The following is a 26,107-nucleotide window of genomic DNA, read 5'->3' as shown; positions in this document are numbered from 1 at the left end:
CCACTAAGTTTTTTTTCTGAACAACCAACCTTCAATTTGCAAGGAAAAAGAAAAATAAATTAAAATTACCATGAGCAGTCCACTCTTGAAAGATTATCTATCAGTTTACCTTGTTCTGGTTTGTTTCAACATCATGTTCTAGAAATCCCCAATCTAAAAATCAACCAACAAAAAAAAAAACCCAATGTAACAAACAAACAAAAAAAAAAACACACAGAAAAAAACAATCCAGCATAACAAAAAAAACCCAAAAAACACAAAATCAGCCCAACATAACCACAAGCAAACAAAAAAAAAACAAAACCAACCCCACAGTGAAGAATTGTGCATAAATTCTTTTTTAATTTAAGAGGATTAATTCTATATGTTTGCAATTGCATGGTGTTATAAACCCTGAAGCTATACATCTACTAATGCTATTATTATAATCCTAAATTTCAATGATAATATTCCTGCCATTATCTATTAATACATTCCCTAAAGCCTTGCTACATATCTCAGGGTTAGTGAAACAGCTATGCTGACTGTCTCTGCAATATGTTACAGGGCTTTTTAAAGATACGGGCAGGTTAGGCTAGAAAAATTTTAATTCTTCAGGCAAAGAAGGGCAAGAACTCATCATTACTATGATTATCACAATTCTCTCAGCATGTTTAGAGAACCTTGCTATCCAATGGTACAGCATATTTATAGCTTACTAAAATAACATATCACTTGTCAGATGTTGAAATACAGCAGGAACAGATAGCACATTTCTTAAGAAAGTACTTTTGGGATTGAAGAGGTGTGAATCCTGTCTGAGAACACACTATTTGCTTATCCTCATCTTCCCACTCCACAGGCATTTCAAATGGCAGCTGGGGGAACAAGCATTTCTCCAAGATAAAGATAAAAGCATTCTTTAACATAGAAATCCACTAATTTTATACTAAAAATACATTTTATTACCTGACGCTGAAGCTGACAAAAAGTCAGTGCTTGCTTCTGAGAAATCCGGTAAACCACACTTCACCCGACTATAACTTTACATTCTAAAATAGCTACATGAGGTGTATTTTTTCATGTTAGAGTCCCCACCTTTTCTAATATATAAGCCCATCCTTTCAGGCCATTACTTGGTAATTTAATTGGCAAAGAATGGAATCCTTTTTTGCAAATCTGTGTTTGTAAAATTATAAAATCACGTATCTTCTTCAGACTGATCTCCTCAAAAAGGAATTTTTACTTCATCCAAAGTATCACTGTATGTGTTTATACCATCAAGCCTCTCACTTCCACAAGAGCTTACTGATTAATAAAATCACTATGCATTATTGTTAACCTGCAGGCTCCTCGTGGACAAATAACAAATGTAATTACAGAGATTGTTGAATTTTCTGCTTTCACAAAACAGAACACTTCACAAAGCATCATATTATTTTTAAGTATAAGCTTTTTACATCCTGTTTACCTTTAGCATTTCCAATGTTCTATGCTTTTAGTCAGAACTTCACATCCATCTGCTTTGTTTCATCCTGCCTATAAGGTAGGCCTTAATATAACTCAAACACAGAACCTATCCCTTGTTCACTCTTAAATAATAACAAAGGAAACAGATGCATGGTTGAACATCTACCGTCTAATGGGTAAGACTACAAGACTCGCTTCTGCAGCAACAGGTGACTTGCTAAATGTTACTTGTATTTTTGCCTGCTTTCATCAGATGACTCCTTGCACAAAGATTTAACTTACTGTCCAAATAATTGAAACAGGATGCAGTTTCAGTGCTGTATCCTATGATGCTTTACCCAAAATCTTTTTGCAAAAATATACTCTTACTATTGTCCCAGTTTACCTTCTTAAACTCTACATGAGAATTACATCAATAACTGCCTAAATTAGCTGTCTGAAATACTTGATCTTGAAGCACTTATACTGCATGCAAAAGAAGTAAAGATTTACTGGTTTAACATCTTTGATGTCATACATTTAACATACTGAAAAACGCCAGAAGTATTCTTAGACCTTTCTGTATCGGGGAAAATTGCTTAAAATCTTGCTCTAATTTATAAATGAGCTTGTTCCCAAGAACTTTGGCTACAGCTCATTACTACATTTTACTACAGCATTCTATTTGTCTTTTTTCAAAATATTAGACAATGCAAGAAAACTACTTGTATAGTTTTGGAACCAAAACAGCTGATCCAGACAAAACCTCAAGTTAACCCCAAATAATCTGTCCTGTAACACAAGTTTTAAACTGTCAGGACGCAAGAAGGAACTGACAAGCAGAAGGACATCTACAGTTTGTCTAGCGATGAATTACTGTTCTACAAAAAAAGTGTACGGCTTCAGAGAAAGGTTCAAAGTCAGAAATAAAAAATGGTTTTGCTTCCTTCTACCTTTCTTCTAATCACTTCATATTCACAAAACAATGAAGGATACAACTGAACATTTCAGACAGTCCTCATCCAGAACTGACAAGTATTGTTACTGGGGTAACTTTTCCTAATAGCTGGTTTGATATTCAGGCTTTCTGACATTTGATTCACAGTAAGTTAGGTTAAGGAAGATAAGCACATGGTCTGTATTAAGGAAGATGACTACACTGTCTCTGGCGGACAGCAAAATGCCATTCTGATGTTGGTTATACTTATTACACGTAAGAACCTTTTATTGTCTGTACTATCATTATTGCTTTTACAATAATGGTTCACTTCCACTCAAAGGGCAAATGTTATGTACCATCAGACATTTCTCTGTCAAATCACACTGCAAGTTTTTTAAAAGCTCAAAGGAAAAGCTGCATTGACTACTTATATTACTTTGCTAGGTAAGAAGACATTTACTGAATAAACATGAACTTCAGAAACAGATACTAATGTTTTACTGGAATGATGTTTCACAGGCTCATGAAAAAGTACAGTCGGACGGTGAAGCTTTATTTCAAATCTATGATCTGATTTCATGAGGGAGGAAGGGAAAATTTTAAGGGGAGGAAAGGAAGTAATTCTTAGAAGACTTTCTAAACTATGTAGGCCCAGAACAATGCTTGTTACACAAGCTAAATAGGGCAAGAGATACATCTTTCAAGAACTCTTCAAAAAGGCTACAGTCTCCCCTTCTACCAGAACAAACATGAAGAACTGAGTATACAAAGGATATAAGCTTATGTATTAAATCTGACTCCTACCTACCATAGCAACATTACTAATGTCCTTCTGAAAGGACAGCCATTGCTGATACAACTCCTACTTCCATGCATAAAACACAACATGGAATAATTGTTACCATTTTGCCCATGCTGTACAGTATTACCGAGGAAAAAAGCACACCTGCCACCCCATCTCTCCTGTCTTCCAGTCTTGTCCTCACTATTCTCTCTCTGCACCATGCAACCAGTTCTGTGGTAAACACATCAGAGATATCATGTGATTCAGCTGTAAGAGATTCCTACAGGTGATAATATGGACTCAAGGGCATGAGCTTGTTATTTTACATGGTTTGGTTTTTGTCTTTCTTCCTTCTCCCCCCCCGCCCCTTTTTTGTGCCTTGCTTTGTTCTTGCTTTAATATGTTACCTTAAGCATGAAAATTACTTATACGACTCAGGTGTATTTAAATAAACCTCTATTCCTTTAGTCAACTTTTTTCAAGTATCTCTTATAACCCAGACTCTGAGAAAAACTCTTTTTTGATAGCCCCTTTTGCTCTTCAGTTGTAATGAGAATGTATTTCACATGACATTTTATTCCGTTTAAAACTACTGCAAACCAAATATTCAAACCTTATACAACTTAAATTAACATTTCAGAAAGCAACTGTAAAGGCAGAAAGGAGTGCAAAGGCATCCATTTGGTTGAAGAGAGAGGTCGATCAATACACTTCTTGATTATTACCATTTGCAATAGATACAATAGACTTTCAAAACCAAAACATGCACATTTCAGCTGCAAACATGACTGTGTAAGCCATCAAGAGAACTACTCTTCATGTGGAGATCCCATGCTTTTATTAGGAGTTTTCCAAATATATTTTTTACTTTAAGATGGTGAACAACAAAACTGCGTAAGTGGTCTCTTCCCACCCAGGAAAATTTCCATTTAAGGGGTAAAATGTAAAGACAGTAGCTTGATAGTCCAGATCATCTGGGACATGTAAAACAGATTGAGCTCCTTTCACACCAAAACAAACACAGGACTCAAGCCTTTGCCTCCTTCACCCCTCACAATCCATGAACACTACACTTCTAGCTGTACAGAAATCCTGCAGCATTTCTCTTTTTTAGTCTGATTTTTCACCACACTTCAAAATGTTTTGGATTTAGTCTCTGGAAAGATAAAATTTGTTTGAACCACAGCTACTTTCAATATACAACACAAACCCACCTTCTACCAATATTATTTTCAAAGTAACATTCCAGTCAGTATGCTAGGCACATGCTCACAGCACTATTTTAAGGAGTGTGTCTTAAAGTTCTTGATGATTCTTCACATAGTCAGAAAATGAAAACCTCCCTTTTTGGCACAATTGATCAACAAATGCTGTCACTGCTATAACAAAAGCATACTGTTTGGTTTAACTTTTCTACTAGAACTACAATCACTAGAATACATAGTAGTGAGATAATTATTTGTGTTTATGATTAATAAATTAAGTTGTCCACTGGCTCCTGACTCTGAACCTTTCAATTCATTTTTGTGTTTTTGTTGTTGGGTTTTTTTTTAACTAAAAAGAGTAGTCTTACTTTCTGTAGCATGCCAAAAATCTTCCATGCATCTTAATAGCTGCATTCACAAGTTCCACCTAAATGAAAACAAGTTTCCTCTCTGAAAAGTGAACGTAAGTGACATTAAAGCTACATGTTTATTATCTGTCAGTGCCTCTGGATTAAATGTGTTAGTTTAAAAACACCTCTTTTCATCTCTCCTAGCACTGAAGGCTGATCTAAAATCTTCAGATTAAGCCATGCTCTTTTCTGCTACAAGCAGCAGCAAAAACAACCTCATAAGTATATTATACCCATCAGATGAAAATAATTCTGCTGAGATGGACTCTTTATATGTGACAGGAGTAACAAAGCTGTATTGTTACCAATGAGGACATTATTTGCTTACTGTGCATAACATAAATTATGATGATGGCATCTAACAAGGAAGAAAGTTCCTATTCAAAATGAAAAGCAAGTTTGCAAAGTTAGCAGCTCCTGCTTCATAAATTAGACACAAAGATCTCAACTTATAATGCTATTTCAACAATCCATGTTTAAATCAAGCTGTTGCAAACATCAGAAATACAAAAGTTACATTCAGTTTATCTCCTCCAAGCAAAAAATACTTATTTTTCATAATGCTTATATTTTCTCTTTTTTATCTGGATACCACAGCAGTAAAAAGCAAGTCTATGCTTATTAGAATAGTGTAAATTATTCCCTTTTTATCACAATCTATCTAAAAAAAAAGTCTCACCTTAAGTGATGCCGCAGTAATTCAGAGTATTTCTCATTTACTGCAACTTAGCTTGAAAATACTCAAAATACTTGAGACACTCAAAAGTAACACACACAGAGCACTGACATTTGGTACTCAGAATTGGCTATTTCACTCTGCTGACCTGCATCAAATGACTTACGTCAATGTAACCAGTATGGGGTAAAATTCTGCCTAGTGAAAATAACTAGTGGCAAAATGTTATTCTGTCTGCAATGGAGCTGCCCAACAGTCCTAAAATACAAACAAAAAAAGCTTTTAGAGGGTAATGAGCAAAGAGCGTATCATAGCAGAGATTTTCTCCTCACCTCCTAAAATAATGCTATAAAGCAAGTCAGTCACCCATACATTGGGCTGTTCTCCCCCTAATCTCTAAGAATTCACATTCTCTGCACAATAGAGGAGTTTTCAGATTGGCCTTACAGTTTCTGAATTAGCAAAGAGTAAATGGAACAGGAGCAAATCTACTGGCAAAAGAACTGATTCTTAAGAGGGTATTCACACTATATACATATTCGATGGGTAACTACTTGAGATGGGCTCTAGTCTGGTCCTTTAATACCTACTAGCAGTCAGATTTAATTTTCCATGCTCTTAAAGCACATCTTTTAGTTTCATTTTATCCCCCATGAATCAAGTTTGTGTGCTCTGAGAATGCTACACAAATACGTGAAAGTATTTTTTTTCTCTTCCTAATACGATGCTATAAAAAGTAAGATTAAGCAAAATGCTTTCATTTATGGGATGATACTTAAATAAGCTTTGAATTCTTTAAAGTTTTATGGAAATTATGCTGCTTTGTTCTCTAAATAAGCTCTCACTGGTACAGTCAATTGATTTGATTTCAAAAAAGAAAACAAGAAATCAGAACCTTTCCTTGCATCTGATTAGAGAATTTTCTGTGAGGAGTGTAATATGCAGCCTGGGCTGTTTCTTGTCGTTTTTTTTTTTTTAATCAGTTAGAATGTTACAAGTGTTGGGAAATTATTTTCGGAAACATTTAAATGACACTTAGCAAATTTTTGCAGCCTTCATGTACATTGACAGAGCGGTTGCTGTCAAAAAAATAAGCTAAAAAAGTGCCAATGGCAAGATCACTCTTTTTTAGGAAGTGCATTTCTAATGAGTAAAATTACAGTGTATCACTCACGCACACACACACACAAAAAGGTTCAGAATTGCTACGTGACCATAAATCAACTCAGTTAAAAGTAGTCTGAAGTCAATATTGATGCCTGATTTTGACACTAAGAGAGAAAGGATACTTCCATTATTTTTCTTTCGTGTCACTTAACTTGCCTTTAGTTATTTATTTAATTGTACCTTTCAGAAGCAAATTAAAAATGTTCACTCTTCCACAGAAATATTCTTTAGCTGTGAGCGATGGTTATACCTAGGATTTTTTTCTCACCAAATACCTCAAAAGGCTTTTAGAAAAGACCGTGTAAGCAACTAACTTGGCCTCAAAAAGTTCTTTGGGGCTCACCATACTTGAACACTGCTCTATTTTTACCTTATTTCTTGAGACTCAGACCTAAGGAGATTAGGAGGAAAGCATGGTTATTCTTATGCCCCAATAGGTCATGCACAGGGCAGAATTTTTTCAAAAAGTAAACTCTTAATTAGGAAGCAACATATACCTGCTTCATGCTGCTAACACGGGATAATAAGGCCTTCCAGTCAACAGTCTGCAATACTCTCCCTGTGCCTTCTACCAAGTCACACCACAGGCTGGAATCATGGCTTTCTTCTTTATAATGAGCAAGTAACATTCATGAAATCTAACTGGAAAACGTACTCTTTTATAGGGTATGTTGCACAGAAGGCGTCCACAATGAGAAAAACAGTGTATCTTAGAGCATGCTGGTAACATGCTCCCAAAAATCACGTTCCACAAAGATTACAGGAGCTGGGAAAAACAAGAATTACTGAAAAAATTGTGCTCACTGGAATACACACTCAGTTGTGTACATTCCTGCTTGGTCTGTCAAGATAAGAAACCAAGTGTGCTGAATCTGTGTTCAGTAGCACATTAATCAGACAGATTCTTTATTTAAAATTTGCACCTCATCACAATGAATAGTTACATATTAGCTTGCAGAAGTTCAAACTCAAAAGAACAGCTATTGCAATACCAAGGCTGATAGTAGAAATTGAAGACTCTTAGATTACCAAAAAAAAAGTCTTCATGAAATCAAGAAAAACACCTAAATAATTAGCCCAAATTACTCTTGCAATGCAAATAACTAAAAAAAAAAAGAGAAAAATATTAAGAGCATATTAAACAGTTATTTTTTAAAATTATACCATATTTGCCACATGACCAGGACTGAAAAACCCAAATAATTTATCTAATAGTTCTGGCTTCTACCAAGCACTTTTAAAACTGAAAATTCTCCATTCCACTAAAGGACCTGAAAAGGTATACCTGAAACCAATAATACATTAAATTGAGCAAATCCTCACCAATAATGCAGTTTACTACTACTGCCTTCAGAAATGTCTAATTATTTATCACTGTGAAGTCCCAGTTCACTGCTTATCAGAAAAAGGTCGATGAGCCACCCTTGCACTAATGCATCCGCATGTGTACCCATACACACATGCAAACACTCATAATCAGCATCAAGTGAGGCCACCTGAGTAAAGAGGAACTTTTTTTTTTTTTTTAATTATGCTGCCAGGAAACAATGGAAAGTCAACAAGAGGAACACAAAGGAGCGACGAGCACCCAGATTTGGGCATTTTCGTTCAGAACAAATGAGCTACTTCCCTCAGATACCCAGTTCTAGGGGACCAACAGCCTCCCCCAAGGAGCTCATCCCTGCCTCTCTCATGGCAGGCCTTTTAGGTACCCCAAAGCCACAGGCTTTTCCAGCTCTCCTGGTGCACTCGCATTCCCCTTCTCAGCAGAGGAGTCTTCCATGTTGTGTACCTTAAAACCTGTTCCTGCCGTGCTCATCTTACTTTATTACCCCCTTCAGCACGACATACCTCATGTCAGAATTCCCATCCAAGCACGATCTCACACTAAGACCTTGAAAAACCACCGTATCTTAGGGTCAAGTCTGAGGCAGCACCTAAATCTGAACCCATACACAAAACGCCAGGGGCAGCAGCAGCAACCAGTGAAACTGATAACAACCACTGAGTCAACGCCAAAGGTTATTTGTTACCCCAACTTTGATCCGACGCTGTTGATAAAACCCCAAACCGCGCTGGCTAAGGCTTCCAGAGGCACCGCGGCACGGGCTCACAGCTGCCGGGCTCACAGACCGCCCGGCGCGGAGGAACCGCAGCGCACACGGCGCACACGACCGCGCACCTCTCACCTGACGGCCTTGCAGCCGGGTGGCCCCGCGCCCACACGCCGAGGAGCGGGTAAGCCGCCTGGCGCTCCGGCCCCGCGCCTCTAGACCGCGCAGGTGACGAGGAACGAGGCCCGACAGCGCTGCTGCCCGTGTCCCACCTGCAGGTGCGGACTCGCAGCCCTGAGGCGCTGCTGACAGCTCCGCGTCGCGGCTGCCCTCCGCCCGCCCCCCCCCCCTCCCTTCCCTCGAGCCCCCCGACTCACCGAGAAGCCGGCCCAGAAGGGGCAGGAGTGGCGGACGCGGGCCGAGGTGGTGAGCGCCAGGGCGGCGAAGCTGACAGCCACGATGAGGCAGCCGAGCACCATCTGCGTGACCCCCAAGGCCAGCATGGCCCGCGAGCGGGCGCGGTGCTCGCGCAAGCGAGACAAGCTGCGGGACAGCGCGGTGGGGCTGAGGGAACGCGCCCCGCCGGGGGGCCGCACCGCCCCACCGCCGCCGCCCACCGGCATCCTCCGCCGGGCCCCTCACGGCGCGGCCGGGCGGCACCGCCTCCTCCTGCCCCCCGCGCCCGGCGGGGAGGGCGCTGCAGGGCGGCGGGCAGCCGCGGCGCATGGAGGACGATCAGCCCTGCCGGAGGGCACCGCGGGGCGGGAGAAGGGCAGCCGCCACCGTCGCCTCTCACCGCTGCGGGCGCGGGAGGGAGGGGGGATAAGGCTGCAGGGCTACGGCGCGCAGCGCGCGGGCGCGGCTCGCCCTCAGGCGGGGGCGGCCCCCGGACCGGCGCCTGTAGCTGGGCGCAGGCACGGAGGGAGCTGGAGCCCCGCACTCCGCTCCGCTGCGGCTCCAGTCCCTGCCGAGCAGGGGTGTCAGAGAGGCGGGAAGGGGAAGGGTTGTTTACGGCCAATGGCGGGCAGAAGCGGCAGCAGGAGGAGCAGCAGCGGCCGCCGGCTCTGTGAGGGGAGCGTCGTGTGCGAAGAGAGGGGCCCAGGCCGGCAGCTCCCGGGGCGAGTCGTGCTGGGCGGGAGAAAGCGGCAGGACCCGATGCCCGCACCGAGGGGAAAGCCACCCGCACCGGGGCTTGGTGCGGCGGGGACACCAGGTGTGTTCGTTAGTGCTGTGCAAATGGCACAGTTCTTAGCGTCATTTTAACTTTATTTTCCTCCCTCCTTTCCCCCGCAGCGAACCACAACCAAGCCTTAGCAGAAGTATCAAAGGCACCTGAACAAGCCTCTGCCCTGCTGCTGCTGCTGCTGATGATAACACTGTAACCCTCATGTTAACAGTAAGGTAACCCTTAACACCTGAAGCACATTTCAAAGCCGGTTTTCTGCGGAAGGGAAATCACAGTGGTAACCTACTGCCTGCAGACACCTAGGCCTACATATAATAGGGAGAATCCTAAACCAAGAACATTGTCTCACTATACAGCAGTATAGTTTTGGCAGTGAAACGATTCAGGGGTTTAATGTGTTTGTAGTGCCATGCTTGGCTGTAGCAATGTATTTTTTTTTATACAGAAATTGATAGGTGTAGCCTACATACCTGTAATAGTGCAGTATTCGCACAAGAGATAAATCTCAACACCACCTGTAAACCAAGCTTAAATCTTCATTCATGAGGTCCTATCCTTTTTCTTTCAAGAACTCCTTTTTTGCCTAAAAGAGTTTGTTTCCTAGGGAGGTGGTAGTGAGGAACTGTGCCTTGACAGGAAAGTGTCAAAAAGCCCCCAAACAAACAAAAAAAAGGCAGCTTTCCATTTTTAACTTGAATAGCTGGCTGCTCTGCAAAAGAGGTTAGAATAGCAGACAATAGTGCTGTCACCCCAACATGGCTAAAATACTGCTCCAGCACATGTGCAAGTAGTATTTTAAACAGATTCAAAAAGCACATGACAACAAAACTCTACACTGAGGAGACAGCTGTTTTGCTGTCTTAATTCAGAATAGTCTTAATTAGTCTTAATTTAGAATAGTACTAAATTAATACTACATGTAGTCAAAAGGAGAGTCAGTTTACAATGCCTTAGTTCCTCAGACTAGGCATGAACACAATGTGAGTCAGTCAAAAACCACCACCACACACACCCCTGGCCCACTACTCTGCCTCAGCTGATACTCCTGAATTCATTGCTGGCACATCCCATCTGAAAGCCCAGGTGGAACAGCTAGAGGAAGGCAGGTGGGGATGTATGGTAATAGATCACACTGAATTTTTGTTCATACTAGTTCACACAAAATAACTTCCATGTTTTGTGGGGTTTTTGTTTGCTTTTTAAATCAAGTATTGCTGTTTGCTATCCAACTTTGGAAACACTACTTCAAAAGATACCTTTCAGAGTCAAGGAAGAGTCTGTGTTACAATATTCTGCCAAACAGAGTGAAGGGGGATAGCAAAAGGAAACAAAACCCAGAACCAAACTGAACCTCTACAGTCCTCATGATTATGCAGCTTATTCCCCAACCAGCCAGAAATGCTTAATTGTCCTGCAACAGCAGGACAATTGGAAGTTTAAATGTGTTTATTCTTCATAATGTTTCTATCTAGGTGGTCTCATTCAAGAGTAAAATGATCCTAGGGCCTGGAGAAGTTAGGATACATTATACGAGGGTGTGAATTTACACCCCACTAACTCCCTTTGCTGATACATTAAGTATAAAGCAATTTACTTTCATTTCCAAGGACTTTCTAACTGGCACAAAAACCAAAACCCATATTTGCAGGCAGTCCAGAGGAGGATCTGGCACTGCAAATCCACACACTCGTTAGGTGGCTGTCAACCTGACATGGGTAAGCTGCCACGTAATCAATGCATACATTGCTTCCAATACAACAAAATAAGGCTAACAGGAAAAAAAAAAAAAATAAATATTTTGGCTTCCAGCAGGAATCTGCAAGAGTTGAGATCACATCTCTTTTACTCCAATTATCCAGATCATTCGGGTGTAAATTGAGCTGAATGAGTTCTGGATACACTTAGTCCTCTCTGTAGTCTCTGGCTTGCTGGATTTGGTTGAGAATGAACTAAGAGCAATTTGGGGAGTATTACTGTCCCTAACTTTAAATGAAATTATTTTGCTGAATAGATTTCATTGGTATTTCTCAATGCTGTATCATTGATGGGATGCAAACTGAAATTTCTGCTGGAACTGTGCTAACGAAAGCTTTGTAGTGACCATGTTTATATTTGAACACTATAATATGCTAATTTTTAACAAATAATTTGATCATTTCCTAAAGGCAACCAGAAGAGCACTATATATAGGACCTTACTATTAGCCTATTAAAAAACATCTACACTCCAAAGCCAACATGATAATGATCCCACTTCTATGGTAATTGCCTCATTACTGTCAGTCTTGACTAGCTCCCAACCAGTTCAGAAAGCTGCTTCATGCTTCATACTAGAAACTGTACTGGTAGATTATTCTACCCCACTTTCAACTTTAGTGAATTTCATACATCTTTGTCCCCATACTGAAAATAGCTTCTTAGGCATTTCAACTTACACAACCTACACCATTTTTACAGAAGTAATGAAATTGGTTTATGGGTACAAACATCTAAATAGGAAGTCTGTATCAGTGGCAGAACAGAAGAACAACAAATTCTCACTAACTTTTAAGCATAGAATCATAGAACCAACTTGGTTGGAAAAGTCCTTTAAGGTCATGAAGTCCAACTGTTGCCCCAGAACTGCCAAGTCCACCACTAAACCATGTTACTAAGGGACTCGCCTACATGGTTTCTGAACACTTGCAGGGATGGTGATTCCACCACTGCCCTGGGCAGCCTGTTCCAATGCCTGACCACCCTTTCAGGGCAGAATTTTTTCCTAATATCCAGTCTAAACCTCCCCTGGTGCAGCTTGAGGCAGTTACCTCTTGTGGTATCCCTTATTCCTTGAGAGGGGAGACCAGCAACCTCCTGGCTCCATCCTCTTGGTCAGATATTTGTAGAGAATGGTAAGGTACCCCCCCGAGCCTTCTCTTCTCCAGACTAAACAACCCTAGTTTCCACAGCTGTTCCTCATCAGACTTAGAACAATATTCAACAACATGCAGCATATAAAAATTCATATAACATTCACCATATAACAACATTCTATTTCATATGCAACAGAAGCTGGCATTCCAGTGAATTAAAAATTAAGTTTGCATTTCTTTCCACTCAGCAGTCAATCTTCCTTAAATTAATCTTCTGAAAAGTTGTGCAGGAAGAAAAAAAGAGGGCAAGACAGCAAATAATAATGACTGCTTTACCTATCTTCAACATTCAATTGTAATCACATCTTGCAGGAAGTACCCTGCTTTACCAGCTTTATAATTTGAAAGTAAAAAAATATAAATCCTGCTAGCAGATACTAAAATGTGTCAAAGACAAAACAACATATGCCACTGCCCACCAGAATAAGCAAGGATTGTAGGGTTAAGCCTGTAGACTTGTTTAACCCTTATAGTGGCACTGCTGTTGTTATTTGCTTTCTGATGACTCAACATTTTTCTTTAAAACAGGACAACTGTCTCTGATAGACCTGTAGCTAAGAATAATCCCCCCCTTATACTAACAAAAGCATCCATTGCATTTTTACAGGCAAATTTTCACTTTGCAAATCCTGCGTACAGTGTCACTGTCAGTTCCATCTTTTGCAGCATTTTTTTGTGGAAGTGAATGACTGAAGAATTCACAAACCACGCTGATTCTGTGTACAAAAATGTTATGAATAAAAACAGTAAAAGAATATAAAATATAAAAAATACGAAAAGCTCAGCAGAAGTTGACTAAGCTCTGTCTGTGCTTGAAACACAAGTGCCTATTCCCAAAAGTTTTTTTAAAGGATGTATTAAAATCATGAGCATCTACCTCAAAATCATCAAGAGCCCTGTAATAAACCAATGCTCAAAGTGTTTCCAAGAGGTAACAGAAATAAGAACTGTCACACCTGCATTTGTAGGCTGCAGAACGCTGCCTTTGGTGGGGTGATCGTGCAACAGAGGAACAATTCTCTCACTTGTCTGTTTAGGGACTTGTCATTACATGTGGATTCCTGAACGCACCATCTTTTACCTATGTACTGGTCTGTTACCCTAACCACGGAAGGAGACAATAAAGGGAAGTAACTGCCATTACTTTATACCCATTGTTATTGTTCTGTTTTCTCATGGCTTTATACAGAGGATTATCAAAGTTGGTTTTACAAAACCAGCATCCTTTAGCAACATAATTTGAGCATACATAAAACCATAGGATTTATTTCAATATGTAAGACAAAGGGGTTTTAAACTGGAAAGCTTTGCAGATAAAAATGAAAGAAGCCTCTATTTCCTAGCTTCAAGCTGAATATAGTCTGGGTCTATTCTTCAGAAATACGTACCTTGGAATTACTTCCTCTGTGTGATTGGCTGCCCTGATGAATGTCCTGGAGTGCTAAAGACAGCACTGAAATCAAGATAATTGCACTGCATTTTACTACTGCTTAAAAGTTGAAATTGTGTACGTGTCTTGAATCTGAAAAGCACATTGTGCTGTGGCTTTTACAAAAGGCAACCTAGAAGTCAGATTTATTTTCCTTCTTAAGTGAGAGAGATTTCTTTCCCAGGTCCCCATCCCTGGCCTGGTAGAAAATGTAATCATTGTGCAAAAATAAAAAGAAATTACATAAAATTAAGTACCACCTGGTATTTTCTTTTCAAGCATTAGTAGAAGTTGGCAAAACTATTTTTCATTTGGGAGTTTGGTCTGAGAAATTTAAACATGGAGAAACAAATATCCGATATACATGAAACTTTGGACAGAAGTTTGGTGCATTAAACCATACCACTTGTCTCCTATAAAATTTCAAAATGTGCAGCACCTCGGTATATATAGAACTGCTAGTAGTGATCAGATTGCTTACCTCATTCCGTCACCAAGAGTAAAACACATGGCAGAAGTACGTGCTTCATACCATCTTTTAAAATGGCTGGATTTCACACTGCCGGAGTCTATTGGATTATTTTCTATGGTAAGAAATTAAGTCCCAGATAAAGCGACCACTTTCAATAGTGCACAATGTCAGTACTTCATTAAAAATTACATGTGGATTTTAGAGACTTAGCTAAAGAATTATTTTAAGCATCTGCAAATTGGTTTTTATCCTTCACTGAAAAAAATTTTTATGTAACAGAAGTCAAAGACTTAGTTGGCCGAGAAAAACAGCTCAGAAATTCTTATTATGATTGAAAAAACAAAACTGTCAAGGCACTATTATTTTTATTAAGTGGTGATTTAAATTGTAGAATCCCAAAGTATCTTGCTGAGATTGTGGATCTTCTTGTAAAGGACACAGAAGCAGAAATTAATCCCCTGGTGGGTATTTACCTATTCTTCTTAAATACATACACAATATTGAAAAGATAAAGGGGAGAAAGGGAAATAACACATTTCCAATTGCTACAAGGTAAAAACCATAAAAACATTAGGGAAAACTTCCCAGGTCTGGTCTTTATTGTTTTCTCCTTTTATACAAGCTTTTCTGTTAAGAGTCATCAGAACTATTTGGTAAAGGGGACCTGGCAAAAAATAAAGCAGCAATAACTCTGGTGCTTCATTTCCAAATTAACCAAAAAGCATAGTACAGAAATTTAAAGACGAGAAATACACCCTTATTTACCTGGGTAGATACACTTATTTAGCTGGGTAGATACAAAGTAGCTTATTAAATACACAGTCTTTCCACTTGTTAACTGTAGATGAGTAAAGCTTTAAATGCAGGGCAAAAGGATCATTCTTGGAGAACCAGAATTTAAAGTCTGGTGCCTGAGACATTCCAGTTTTATTCAGCAGCATACGGTGGATAATCTGAATAAGTTAAAGGCCAGGCAAGCTGCTCATGCCAGTTTAGTTAAAGCCCACACTCAATGAACACAGCTTTTTCTAGTTTGGATAGTTGAAGTAATCAGAAAGACTGTTCAGCACAGAGACACAGGTGAGCTGGAGTTACAGATTATTAAAATAACTTTGGTTCTTAGATGAAATGATAATTCATATGGGACACCTGGTTTACATCTACCTGTATAAATCAGAAACATTCAAATTCATCAGAAGTCATAGTTTAGTACTTTATGTAATGACTGACCATACATGATTAGACACGTACACTACAGCAGTTTCGCCAGGTGTAAAACCCTTTGCTAACATGCAACACCAAACCCAACCAAACAAAAAAACAAACCCCCAAACCAGTGCCTGAAGAAGGAACTGGGGAAAATCACACAGTTCTGTCACATTTGTGGAAAACCTGCATGTGTAAACTGGAACAGCCTCAGGAACCTTGAACTTCTCCAGCTGGTAATTACTGGCAAATCACTCATTCACCTTGGCAATAATCTAAGGGTTAGACTGTAATACAGACTTTCTAAAATACTATCACAGATCTGTTTGCCACAAGCCTTCCTCCTTAACACAGGGCTTCAGCTGTGATTTCTAAGACAGACCAACTTGCTTTACAGAATTATCCACCTACCCTCATTTAACGCAGCTGCCATGTACTTGCAGTTTTGAAATGTATCTGTCTTAAACTCCTCCACCTTTGGAGATTAAAAGACCTAGAGTAAAAGCAATCTTCTCATGACACCCAAGTCCCTGCCACTTTATCCTCTGGCTCCAGACAGAGAGTCGGCAGGACTACATTGGAAGCAGAAGCCTGCAGATACTTGTATACTATTTTAATTCATTCCTTCTTCTCCAGTCTGGCATTTTCCAGCAGCACAGATGTATCTCCACTGACATTTACATTTTCACCTTCCTTTCCTTTTTGCTTGCCTAGCCTGCATGATTCTCTGCCTTTCTCTAATCTGCTGACATACCTCTAGTCTTCTAACATTCCTTAATGTGATTTGTCTTTACAGTCACAGCAATCTATTCAACCAACACAGACAATACAGGGGATAATTAACAGGTTAGCAAAAGAAAAGAATCAGTGATTTATGCAAATTAACCAGTCACATGCATGACCATAACTTTCTTCCTTGACGCCGGAAGGAAGGTGTAAGGGACAGTCACAGCACCAGCTGAACTGAGCAGAGGATTTTAAGGCGTTAATGGTGTTAATTCCCACGAATCAAAGCAACTAAATGTCTCCAGAAGGACAAAAATAAATACTGTTGTGATGCACACGTTCCCACTGCTGCCGTGAAGGGTTTGAACCCAGGTTTTTTCTGCAGAGCAGTGAGATGTTTGTTTCGTTTTGCTCCGTTTCAGAGTTACCGTCCGGTAGCTGATGGCCCTGAAAGGTGTAAACTGGGCTGAGGAGCGGCCGTTGCTCACCCCACAGCCTCTCCAACTACAGAATGAGTGCTGCCGTCATGTGGCCAGAATTCGGTACTGCAAAGGGGGGGAGTCAGCTGGAGAGCCGCTCTCTGCCGCCATCGCGTGGCCACAATTCGGTATTGCAGAGGGAACGGTTTGTCGCTGAGCGCTGTTTTCTGCTGCCATCGCGTGGCCAGAATTAAGTACTGCAGGGTTGCCGCTCAGCGTATCGCTGGGCGCCGCTCTCTGCTGCCGTCACGTGGCTGGAATTCGGTACTGCAGCTGACGGCGGTGCGTCCCTGAGTCGCTCTCTGCTGCCGTCGCGTACGAGTATTCGGTACCGCAGTTCGGGCGGCTGTCGCTGAACATCTCTGTGCTGCCATCGTATGGGCAGAATTCGGTACTGCAGAGACGGGGGCGGCTTGTCGCTGAGCGCCGCTGTCTGCTGCCACCGCGTGGCCAGAACTCAGTACCGCAGGTGGGGAGGCGAGGTGTCGCTGGGCGCCGATCGCTGCTGCCATCGCGTGGGCAGGACTCGGTACTGCAGCCCGTGCTCCACATGCTCACGGCCGTACGTGTCAGGGGCACGGGAGTACCCTGGCGCACGCAGGGCTCTAGTTCCGGCAGCAAGGGCAGGCTCCTGCTTTCAGCAATTGGTCGTTTCCTGTCCATCTCCTCTTCCCCGCCCCTCAGTTATATATTCCCTCCTCTTTGTTATTTCCCTTATTAGTAGTGGTACTAGTGGTGCTAGCATTGTATTGTTCTTCAGTTATGACGCTGGTCTCAAGCCCTGGGTTTTACATTCTTTTTAATCTCCTTCCCGTCACATCATACTTACCTGCCTGCTGGGTTCAAAGCACTACGCACTTACTGTGTAATGCCTCTCTGCACAGCACTCTTGAGGTCCTGAAAGCCCAGCCCACAAAATGAAAACATCCCGCCACTGCTCCAACACCAAAGGTGCCTGTTGCTGGGCCTCACCTTCCCTTATCAAAGACTGTAACAGCCCCACCAGCACTGGGATCTGCACTTGCTTAGGTACCTAATGCTCTCCACCTACAATGCCATCTGAGGCTAGCTATCTCAGGCTCTGCAGAGCCCAGCTCCAGAAGTGAAAACACCCAGCTGCTGATCCCACACCAAAGGTGCCAGGACAGAAAAGCTGATGTGGCCTTAACCCTCTCATAGCAAGCAGCAGAGTGGCACCACCAACAGTTGCAGTCTGTGCTTGTTTTGGCACATACTGCTCTCTAGACCTGTAATGCTCTCTCAAGCTCTGCAGAGCCCAGGTCCAAAAGTGAAAACATCCAGACACCGCTCCCACCAACCACACCTGCCAAAGTTCATGCTGGGCCTCACCTGCTCTTGGCAAGCACTGGAGGAGCCCCACATTTTTAGAGCTGTAACCTTTGTGTATATGTAGTTAAGTGCTCAGTTACTGCTTCGGAAAAAAAAAACAAAACAAAACAACAACAACAAAACCCCAAAGCAAAACAAAACCCCATACACAAACCAAAGGACCGCCCCCCAAAACAAAACAACCCCCCCAACTGAAACAACACACACAAAAAAACCCACCACAAATAAAAATAATAATTAAAAAAACAACCCAAAAGACAAGAAAACCCCACCAAAACAAACAAAACCAAAACTATTTTAACCAAGAACTGAGGGCAGAGATGAACAGCAATCCTGTACCCACTGTTTCCACCACTGAAGTCATTATAACGTGTAAGTCTTAAGATTTACATTATTAAATTTGCGTTACTTTTTTACATTATTTTACATTATCAAATTTGCAGTGCTAATGCTGCAGCACTTCACTGAGACAGGAGTAATTGGGAGAGGCTGGTTTTGAAATTCACAATAAATAGTGAATAGAGAACTAGAGTAAATTGAAGTATTACATGTGAACTTACCTCCTGTAGAGCCTAACCTGCATAAAGAAGGTAAGGAAGGTAACCGCTTGCAGAGAAAAAGACTTCCAACCCACTGCTATTTTAAAATAAGAAAATGTGTTATTTTAGCAGAGTTATTCTCTATGGCCATGGCTTAATTCAAAAGCACTGGGATATAACAACAAGTAAAATATGCATGTGGTTGCAATTAGCCACTTAAATAAATGCTCCTACAGCAAAATGTAGACAGCAAAAGACAACTCCATTGACAAGCCACTTAGCAGAAGAGGACTGCCACATTTTTTAACACCATCAACTTTGTGATTTCATTTAGGAAGACAGCAGAGCAAAAGCTGTCCTTTTCTTCTTCATTTTGATATGAAGACATGACCCTGAACTCTTCAGAAGAAGAGCAGAAAGGTTATCTGGATCACTACAGCAAAAGCAACTCAGGATAGTTACACCTTACAGCATACTAGACTCAGGATGTCCAGGACACAAATGACACCACTGTAAACAGTCCAGAAATTTTAGCATTACAATTTTCTCCAAGATGCTTTGCATGCCATTTTGAACCCTTTCTTTCTGCTGATTCAAAAAATACCACCAATATCTCATCACTAAGACAAATGAAAAACAGCACCCTGATACAAAGTCTTTTTGCTAGTCAAATTTTCCACCTGCTCTAGTAGCAATAGAAATGAATGCATCTTCTAGGGTAAGGCACGCCTCAGAAACGAACTGGTCAGTAGAAGCACAGAATGGACATGAGATTATATACTGTTTCCATAGTCTTATTTTAAGATACATTCTAACTAGCTACTGAGTACTCCGAACAGGCCTGATAATAGGATTGCGTAGGATTATCTTTAAAACTGTGTAACTAGATTATGCGTAAATCTACATGCTACAACACTACCAAAGCTATTTGGAAGAGTAGTATAACAAGTACACTAGCACCAACAGAGTGATTCAAGAGACAAATCTACCACTCCTACTTGTACCATGTATTTCCCATGGATCCACACTCATCATTTCAGAGGCCCTGCTGCAGACAGCTCCAACTCACTCCACAAAAGAGCTCTGCTTTGTGTACAAACATTAGGCAGACTACAGCCGTCTCCTTACATAGGCAAAAATGAAAGTTGGCATGTTCACAAATGCATTTCACAAACAATAATGTACTACAATCTCCTTTATTATTTTAAAAAGTTTTATTCTGTATATTTAGAAACGTGTAATTTTAATAACTGCAGAGAAAAAAAAAAATCAGCCACACCTGAATAGCTAATAACTCATTAACAGAATGCAGTGGTATATTATCTAAACAGTAGTAGTGCCATTGTGCCGTAATAAATCGTCTATTAGTAAAAAAATACATTTCAGGGCACATAGTACAGCATCCTTATGACAAATTACAGTAGGGATACTTTTCAAGAATTTAATCAAAGTAGAGAATTCCGAGTTATATTCTTTAAATGCAGCACTTTAAAAGGTAACAACTTTGTGCATTTTTTTAAAAATGTCCTTGTTCATATATTATAGAAATGCTGCTTTATTGCTGCAGATGTCAAAGTTCAAGGCTCAAAAGGTATGAGAATACAAAGATATCCTTAAGAAACTTTGTTTTTATATATATTTATATATATATAAAAAGGTAAAGCTTATAAAAGTTAATTTACAAACCAGGAACAAAAGTAGTATGCACGCATTATATACAAGCAGTCTAACACATCTATAAATTTTCAAATGCATAGCAGAAAACATACCATCATTTTCTTCTGGTTCTCTTCTGGCTGATGAACACACACAATACTCATTCTCTAAACCAAACTCACAAGTTGTTGTTCTGTGGTTTTCCCCCCGCTCTTTCCCCAGTCTCTAATGAGAGACCTCATGCTAGGTAAGCACAAAAGCCGTACAAACTCAATACAGAGAACTATGAGAGCTAAGACTATTAAAAACATGAGGATAAGGCATCCCTGCTGGTTAATAGGTCTGAAATAACGTGGTTAAATTTACAAATCCACAGAGGCAACTGAACCATAGTCATCCCTCATGCTTTTCCCCCTCCCCCCTGTTCTCATGACAATGTTTCCATATACAGTAAGTAGATATGTTTACAGTAGCCTCTCAGCAGAGGAAAAGATCTGAGCTGTGCTACCCCAAGTTGATTGCCATTTCATTGGACACATACACCAGAAATTGTTTAAAAACTAGAGACCAAAATGTAGTCTTGTGAGTTACAAACACACAGCCATAAAAATGCAGGCCAAATTCTGTGTTTTAACCGGTGAGTATGAATTAACTTCAGGTCCTCTGAATATAGTTCCATTGGTTCTTTCAGATTTTAAACAATAAAACACTAGTAGTGCCCTTTAAAAAAAAAAAAAAAAAAATACCCACAAAAGAACAACTGACCAAAGCATACAGATCCTGCAAAAACCCCTTGTTCCCACTGTACCCTCCTCCCTGCTTGTGGCATGTATTGTGACCATGGCTCAAAGAGTGTACTTGCTAAACCATTGTTAGTTAAAGCAAGACGCTTAAACACTAAGATCCATTATCACTTAGAGAACAGTTAATACTTGATAGAGTGGTTCAGTTTATACATAAGGTCCATCTCAGTTTCACATTATTTACTCAATCAGCTAACTTAGTATTTAGAAGTGGTCAATTAGGACTGAGACACAGTTTGCTCCAACAAGATAGTTTGGATCCCCGGGAAGAGACTTGTTCTGCCAGGTTTTGGGCTCACCTGTGGGAGGAAAACACAATGCTGGTGTTTAGTATCTGCTGTCAAACAGTATACATCTTGAACAACCGAGCTTTTGGACAGGAGTGTCTACGTTTTGAATCAACACTGGTATGGGTTTTATGTTTGTTTGGAGGCTGGTTTTTGTTGTTTTGTTTTGTTTTTTTTTTAAACCCTGCAGTTTATGTTATTAATGAAACAATAACCCTTTACTTCCATGTAACATAGGAAAGATCAGTTATTCAAAACAGATGCTGTGGCCCCTGGGAATCGTTAAATACAAGTCATTCTACAGCACCAAGGTAGTGCTTTCCATTTGAGAAGTGTTAACAGTGTATCGGGTATTCACCGGCTCTTTCCAAAATTGCCAGGAAAAATAAGACATTTTAAAAGCTAATCTGGGTAGGATGCATTTGAAATTTCATCAAACAGTTCTGAACACAGGTAAGTCTAATCAGAAGTTATGACACACTGGTAGTTTTCTATTATGAAAACTATTGTAGACAAGACTGTAGTTACTTTACAGCTACATCCAGTATACTAATTTAAAAGTTTGAAATACTGACATTCTAAAAGAATTACAGTTAACTGGTATGTACTTCATCTTTACAACAGATCTTATCCACTCATGGTCAAAGGTTCTGCATAACATTGTCTTACAAGGCAAAGTCATCAGCTGCCATCTCACCAAACAAAGGTTATACTCCATCTGCACAACCAATTGTTTTTCAAGTATCTAAACATAAACCCACTACTAAATGCTGCCACTGCATACAAGGTATTATCATTGCACTGCGGTAGAATAGTGAAATATGCACTCAGTTCTCTTAAGCCTTCCAGATAACTGACATGAAATAGCTTGGCCGAAACAGATCTGCCCTGAGAAATGTGCAACGAGCTACAGAACCCAGTCACACAGGCTGCACACACATGAGACCTCTCTATTAATTAAGACTGATGCAAAATCCCCAATTTTCTTGAAGAACTCATGAAAACATAATGAAGTACACAATGCACTGGTGTGGAGTAATGTCAACATCTGATGCAGGGACGAAGAATAGAAGTGGCCTTTGTACAGTTAAGAGAGTGCAAACAGAGAGTGCAAACAGCTAAGACTACTTGTTTCAGTCAAGAAGCTCAATAATGCTGGAGAAGTTTTAATTTTATAGATGTAGGGAAAGCCATTCAAAACTTCACATGAACGAATATATTTGGGAGAAGGGTAAAGCAGGACTGTAGGACAACAAGGTCCTAGTCTTGCCCATGAAACAAATGGCAGACAATCTTCCAATCCTTCCTCCTAAATACATAGTAAGGATCAGACTGTAGCCAGTGCATCCTCTACCTGTTGAGGAAGTTTTTACCATACTTACATAGAACTGCTTTGGAGAAAAAAAAAAAAAAAAAAAAAAAGACAATCCTCCAGAATTTTTTACCGATACATTCTAATAAATGTGGCCATAAAAGGCAACTCTTTTTCCCAAGTCAGTTTTAATACCAGCATCATTCAAGCTTTTGAAGGGGTTTGAAAGTATCAATATAAGAGGCTTAAATGCAGCAGAAAGATGTTAGTAAGTGCAAATGAATGTCACTTTTAGGACAGAACATGGATACATTGAGAAAAGATGAGGTAGAGCAGACAACTGAAGAGAGAAAAAAAACAGAATTCTATAAGCTGTTATTATAAAGCCACCTCAAAAATCAGAGTCCCATAAGAAACTAATTTAGAAAGAGAGAAAACAATTATTTATTTAAGACACAGTATGGTCTACTTACATATCATAAGACAGAATTGCCTAATTTTAAAGTTTGTCTCAAAAAAGCAATGTTATGATATACATCCCATTTCAGATTAACAGAATGTGGTGTTATATTTACAGTACAGAAAGTGTTAGGGCTTAAATATACACGCTCTTGCTCTCACCCACACATGCGCGCGCGCACACACACATCCCACTTTGTAAAGGGAGAAAAATGTCTCAGTAACTTCAGTTATTGTTCAGATCATTTTAGTCCTCTCCCTTCACTTCAAGTAAGTTCATGAACAGGTGCTATTAGTTACAAAGGAAGGTCGTGTCATTTTTATACACAGTTGTCAAATCTTTTGGGACCCTATAATTTATAAGTTTGGGTTTTAACACTGCCATTGTATACTCATGTTGTTAAATAGATGCATGCAACACGTGCATATAATAGAGTGTAAAAAACAACTGAAAATTATTGCCATTAAACTTCTAGGTTATTGAATCCCCATCAAGGGGATTGATGCTTTAATCTTTCAAAGCATCAGTGCTTTGGTGTTGACAGTGATAGATACATTAGTGACAGAAGATACGCATACATGGTGGCTTAAATGCTCTATACAGAATTACATCATTCAGTCATTACTTAGATCATACATACACAGTAATGGTTTGAAACTTCCACCACAAATTTTGAAAGTAGCTGAATAAAACCTTAAGACTTTTTCCCCAGATGTGCAAATGTTCCTTCTTAAAATCTCTGTAACGTCACAGCCATTTCATGAAATTGCTTGAAACGTGCCCAGAATTCTCAATTAGGCACCTCACTGACAATTTCAGCCAATACATTCTCCCCTCATCCCAGAAAGCCAGAGTGAGGTAAAAATGAACAAGTAAATTAAATTGCAACCTAGCTGTAACTTTTACTATCAACCAGAAAATTCTGGGTAAAAGGCAGTAGAGGAGAAATAGGCAGAAGCAACCAAGAAAAGTCTTGTGGAAAATCCAGCTACATTAGAATGAATTGCAAATGCTTTTACTGAACACTATAGTTTTCTTAAATGACCCAATTGTTAGCATCAGCTTGCACACGTGAAAACAGTTAACAAGCGTTAAATCATGATTTATGAGCATGCAGATTGTTAAGATTTGCAGAGTCCTATATGGTTAATTAAGCAACAGACAAACAACAGTTATGTTACAAAGGCCAATCAGAGGTACATATAATTTCCTCTCAGTTTTAGTGCGACTATCATTTCAAGTGAGTTCAGCTGTAGCAGTCCTCAAGAAAGAAGACAGAATAGAAAAATACAATTATATTTAATAGACTAGAGATATTATTCTTTTTCTGCTATCATGGTTTTAGCTATGAACTGGCACCATGAGTAAATGTAAGAAAGACATTTGTAATGGAAGTGAAATGGAAGAGTCTGACACAAATACAATGATTGAGTTCTTTGTATTACACAGCATCACCTTTAGCCAAATTAATTTAAATTATACGATAGCACCCAAAAGCCCCAAAAGGACAGAGGGAGGACAGCATACCCGACGAGGAGTCAGAGGATTTTAGAGCAAAAGACCAACCATCAGGGGTCATAGACGCACAGTGTGGCAGGCGCAGCTCCACTGGCTTCAGGAATTTTAGTCCATGAGGCCCACACATTACCAAGGGGCTAAGAAGTGTTTCACCTGTATTTAAGAGAAAGAAGAACCTGTTAATGATTCTTCATGAAATAGGTTCAAGGTATTACATAACTACATTGCACAGCTACTCAGCCATTTAGAGAAAAATATGAAACTTTTGACCTGTCAGTAAAGAACAGCACCTAGCAAGACTGTTGCTCACTGTCTCTTTGAGAGTATTCAATTGTCTTTTCAGTGGAAGGTATCATGATTTCTAAATTAAAAAGGATAAGTAAGTGTGATGATTAAATCATGCTGGGTGTCGGCTTTTTTTAGCCACTAATTTCTAAGCATGTGCATCAAAACAAACAAATCCCCAAATCTGTAAGCAGTTTGTTCCTATTTCTCTCTGCAGTATAGCTGCAATGTTCTGCCTGTATGGATTTATGGCACATTGGGCTGAATAGAGCCTACGACCCTTATTCTAACAGTCAAAATATAAGCATACAAATATATAGGTCTATTCTCAGTTTAAAAATCCAAAAATTAATGTACATTATTCAGTTAATTAATACCCCTATGTTTAGTTCATAAAGATTCAAAGTAACTGCAGATTGCAACTAATGCTTTAACTGTGAATTTATTAAACTAAGTTCCTTGAAAATTCAGAATCTGACAGGTGAGAAAAATGCACGTACACTGGACTAGGGGTATGAAAGACAGACTTACTATGAAAAAGTTGCTTAACTAAACACACTGTTCAACCTTTAGGAATAAGACTATCAAGAAAATATTTATATAAAAGAATACTTTTCAAAACCATGAAAAAAATAAAATGCGAAGTATTTTGAAGTATTGAAGTAAATTCTAGATATTAAACTCAAATTAGTTCCTGCTTAGTGCTTTTGGTTCTAACTGGGAGATGAAATATTTCTAATAAGCAAGCCTAGAATAAATCCCTGCACTGTGAGGGAAGCTACATTTTCAAAGATATTTAAAATTAATTTAGAACCTTCTTTAGT

The 26,107-nt window shown here is 39.8% G+C and overlaps 2 protein-coding genes across 5 annotated transcripts in view; both read right to left on the bottom strand.

Annotated features, from left to right (window-relative positions):
• The window catches only part of ENTREP2 (endosomal transmembrane epsin interactor 2), a 109,262-nt gene extending 99,904 nt beyond the window's left edge, over positions 1-9,358 (bottom strand). For both annotated transcript variants that reach the window (XM_057398981.1, XM_057398989.1), the window contains exon 1: positions 9,042-9,358. In XM_057398981.1, coding sequence (XP_057254964.1) covers positions 9,042-9,287 — 246 coding nt within the window. In that variant the 5' untranslated portion in view covers positions 9,288-9,358. The remainder of the gene's footprint in view (positions 1-9,041) is intronic.
• Positions 9,359-20,142: 10,784 nt separating this feature from the next.
• TJP1 (tight junction protein 1) overlaps positions 20,143-26,107 on the bottom strand; it is a 195,340-nt gene continuing 189,375 nt past the window's right edge. For 2 of the 3 annotated variants that reach the window (XM_057398925.1, XM_057398935.1), the window contains 2 exons: positions 25,008-25,151; positions 20,143-21,720 (listed from right to left, as the gene is read on the bottom strand). In XM_057398925.1, the coding sequence (XP_057254908.1) occupies positions 21,626-21,720; positions 25,008-25,151 (239 nt within the window). In that variant the 3' untranslated portion in view covers positions 20,143-21,625. The remainder of the gene's footprint in view (positions 21,721-25,007; positions 25,152-26,107) is intronic. The other variant, XM_057398917.1, reaches the window with a different exon arrangement.

Source organism: Pezoporus wallicus, unplaced genomic scaffold (genome assembly GCF_028554395.1).
Source record: "Pezoporus wallicus isolate ANWC-B61680 ecotype Strahan unplaced genomic scaffold, APGP_CSIRO_Pwel_v1 contig_3952, whole genome shotgun sequence".
Taxonomy (NCBI): Eukaryota; Metazoa; Chordata; class Aves; order Psittaciformes; family Psittacidae; genus Pezoporus; species Pezoporus wallicus.
This window is presented reverse-complemented; position numbering and strand designations above follow the sequence as displayed.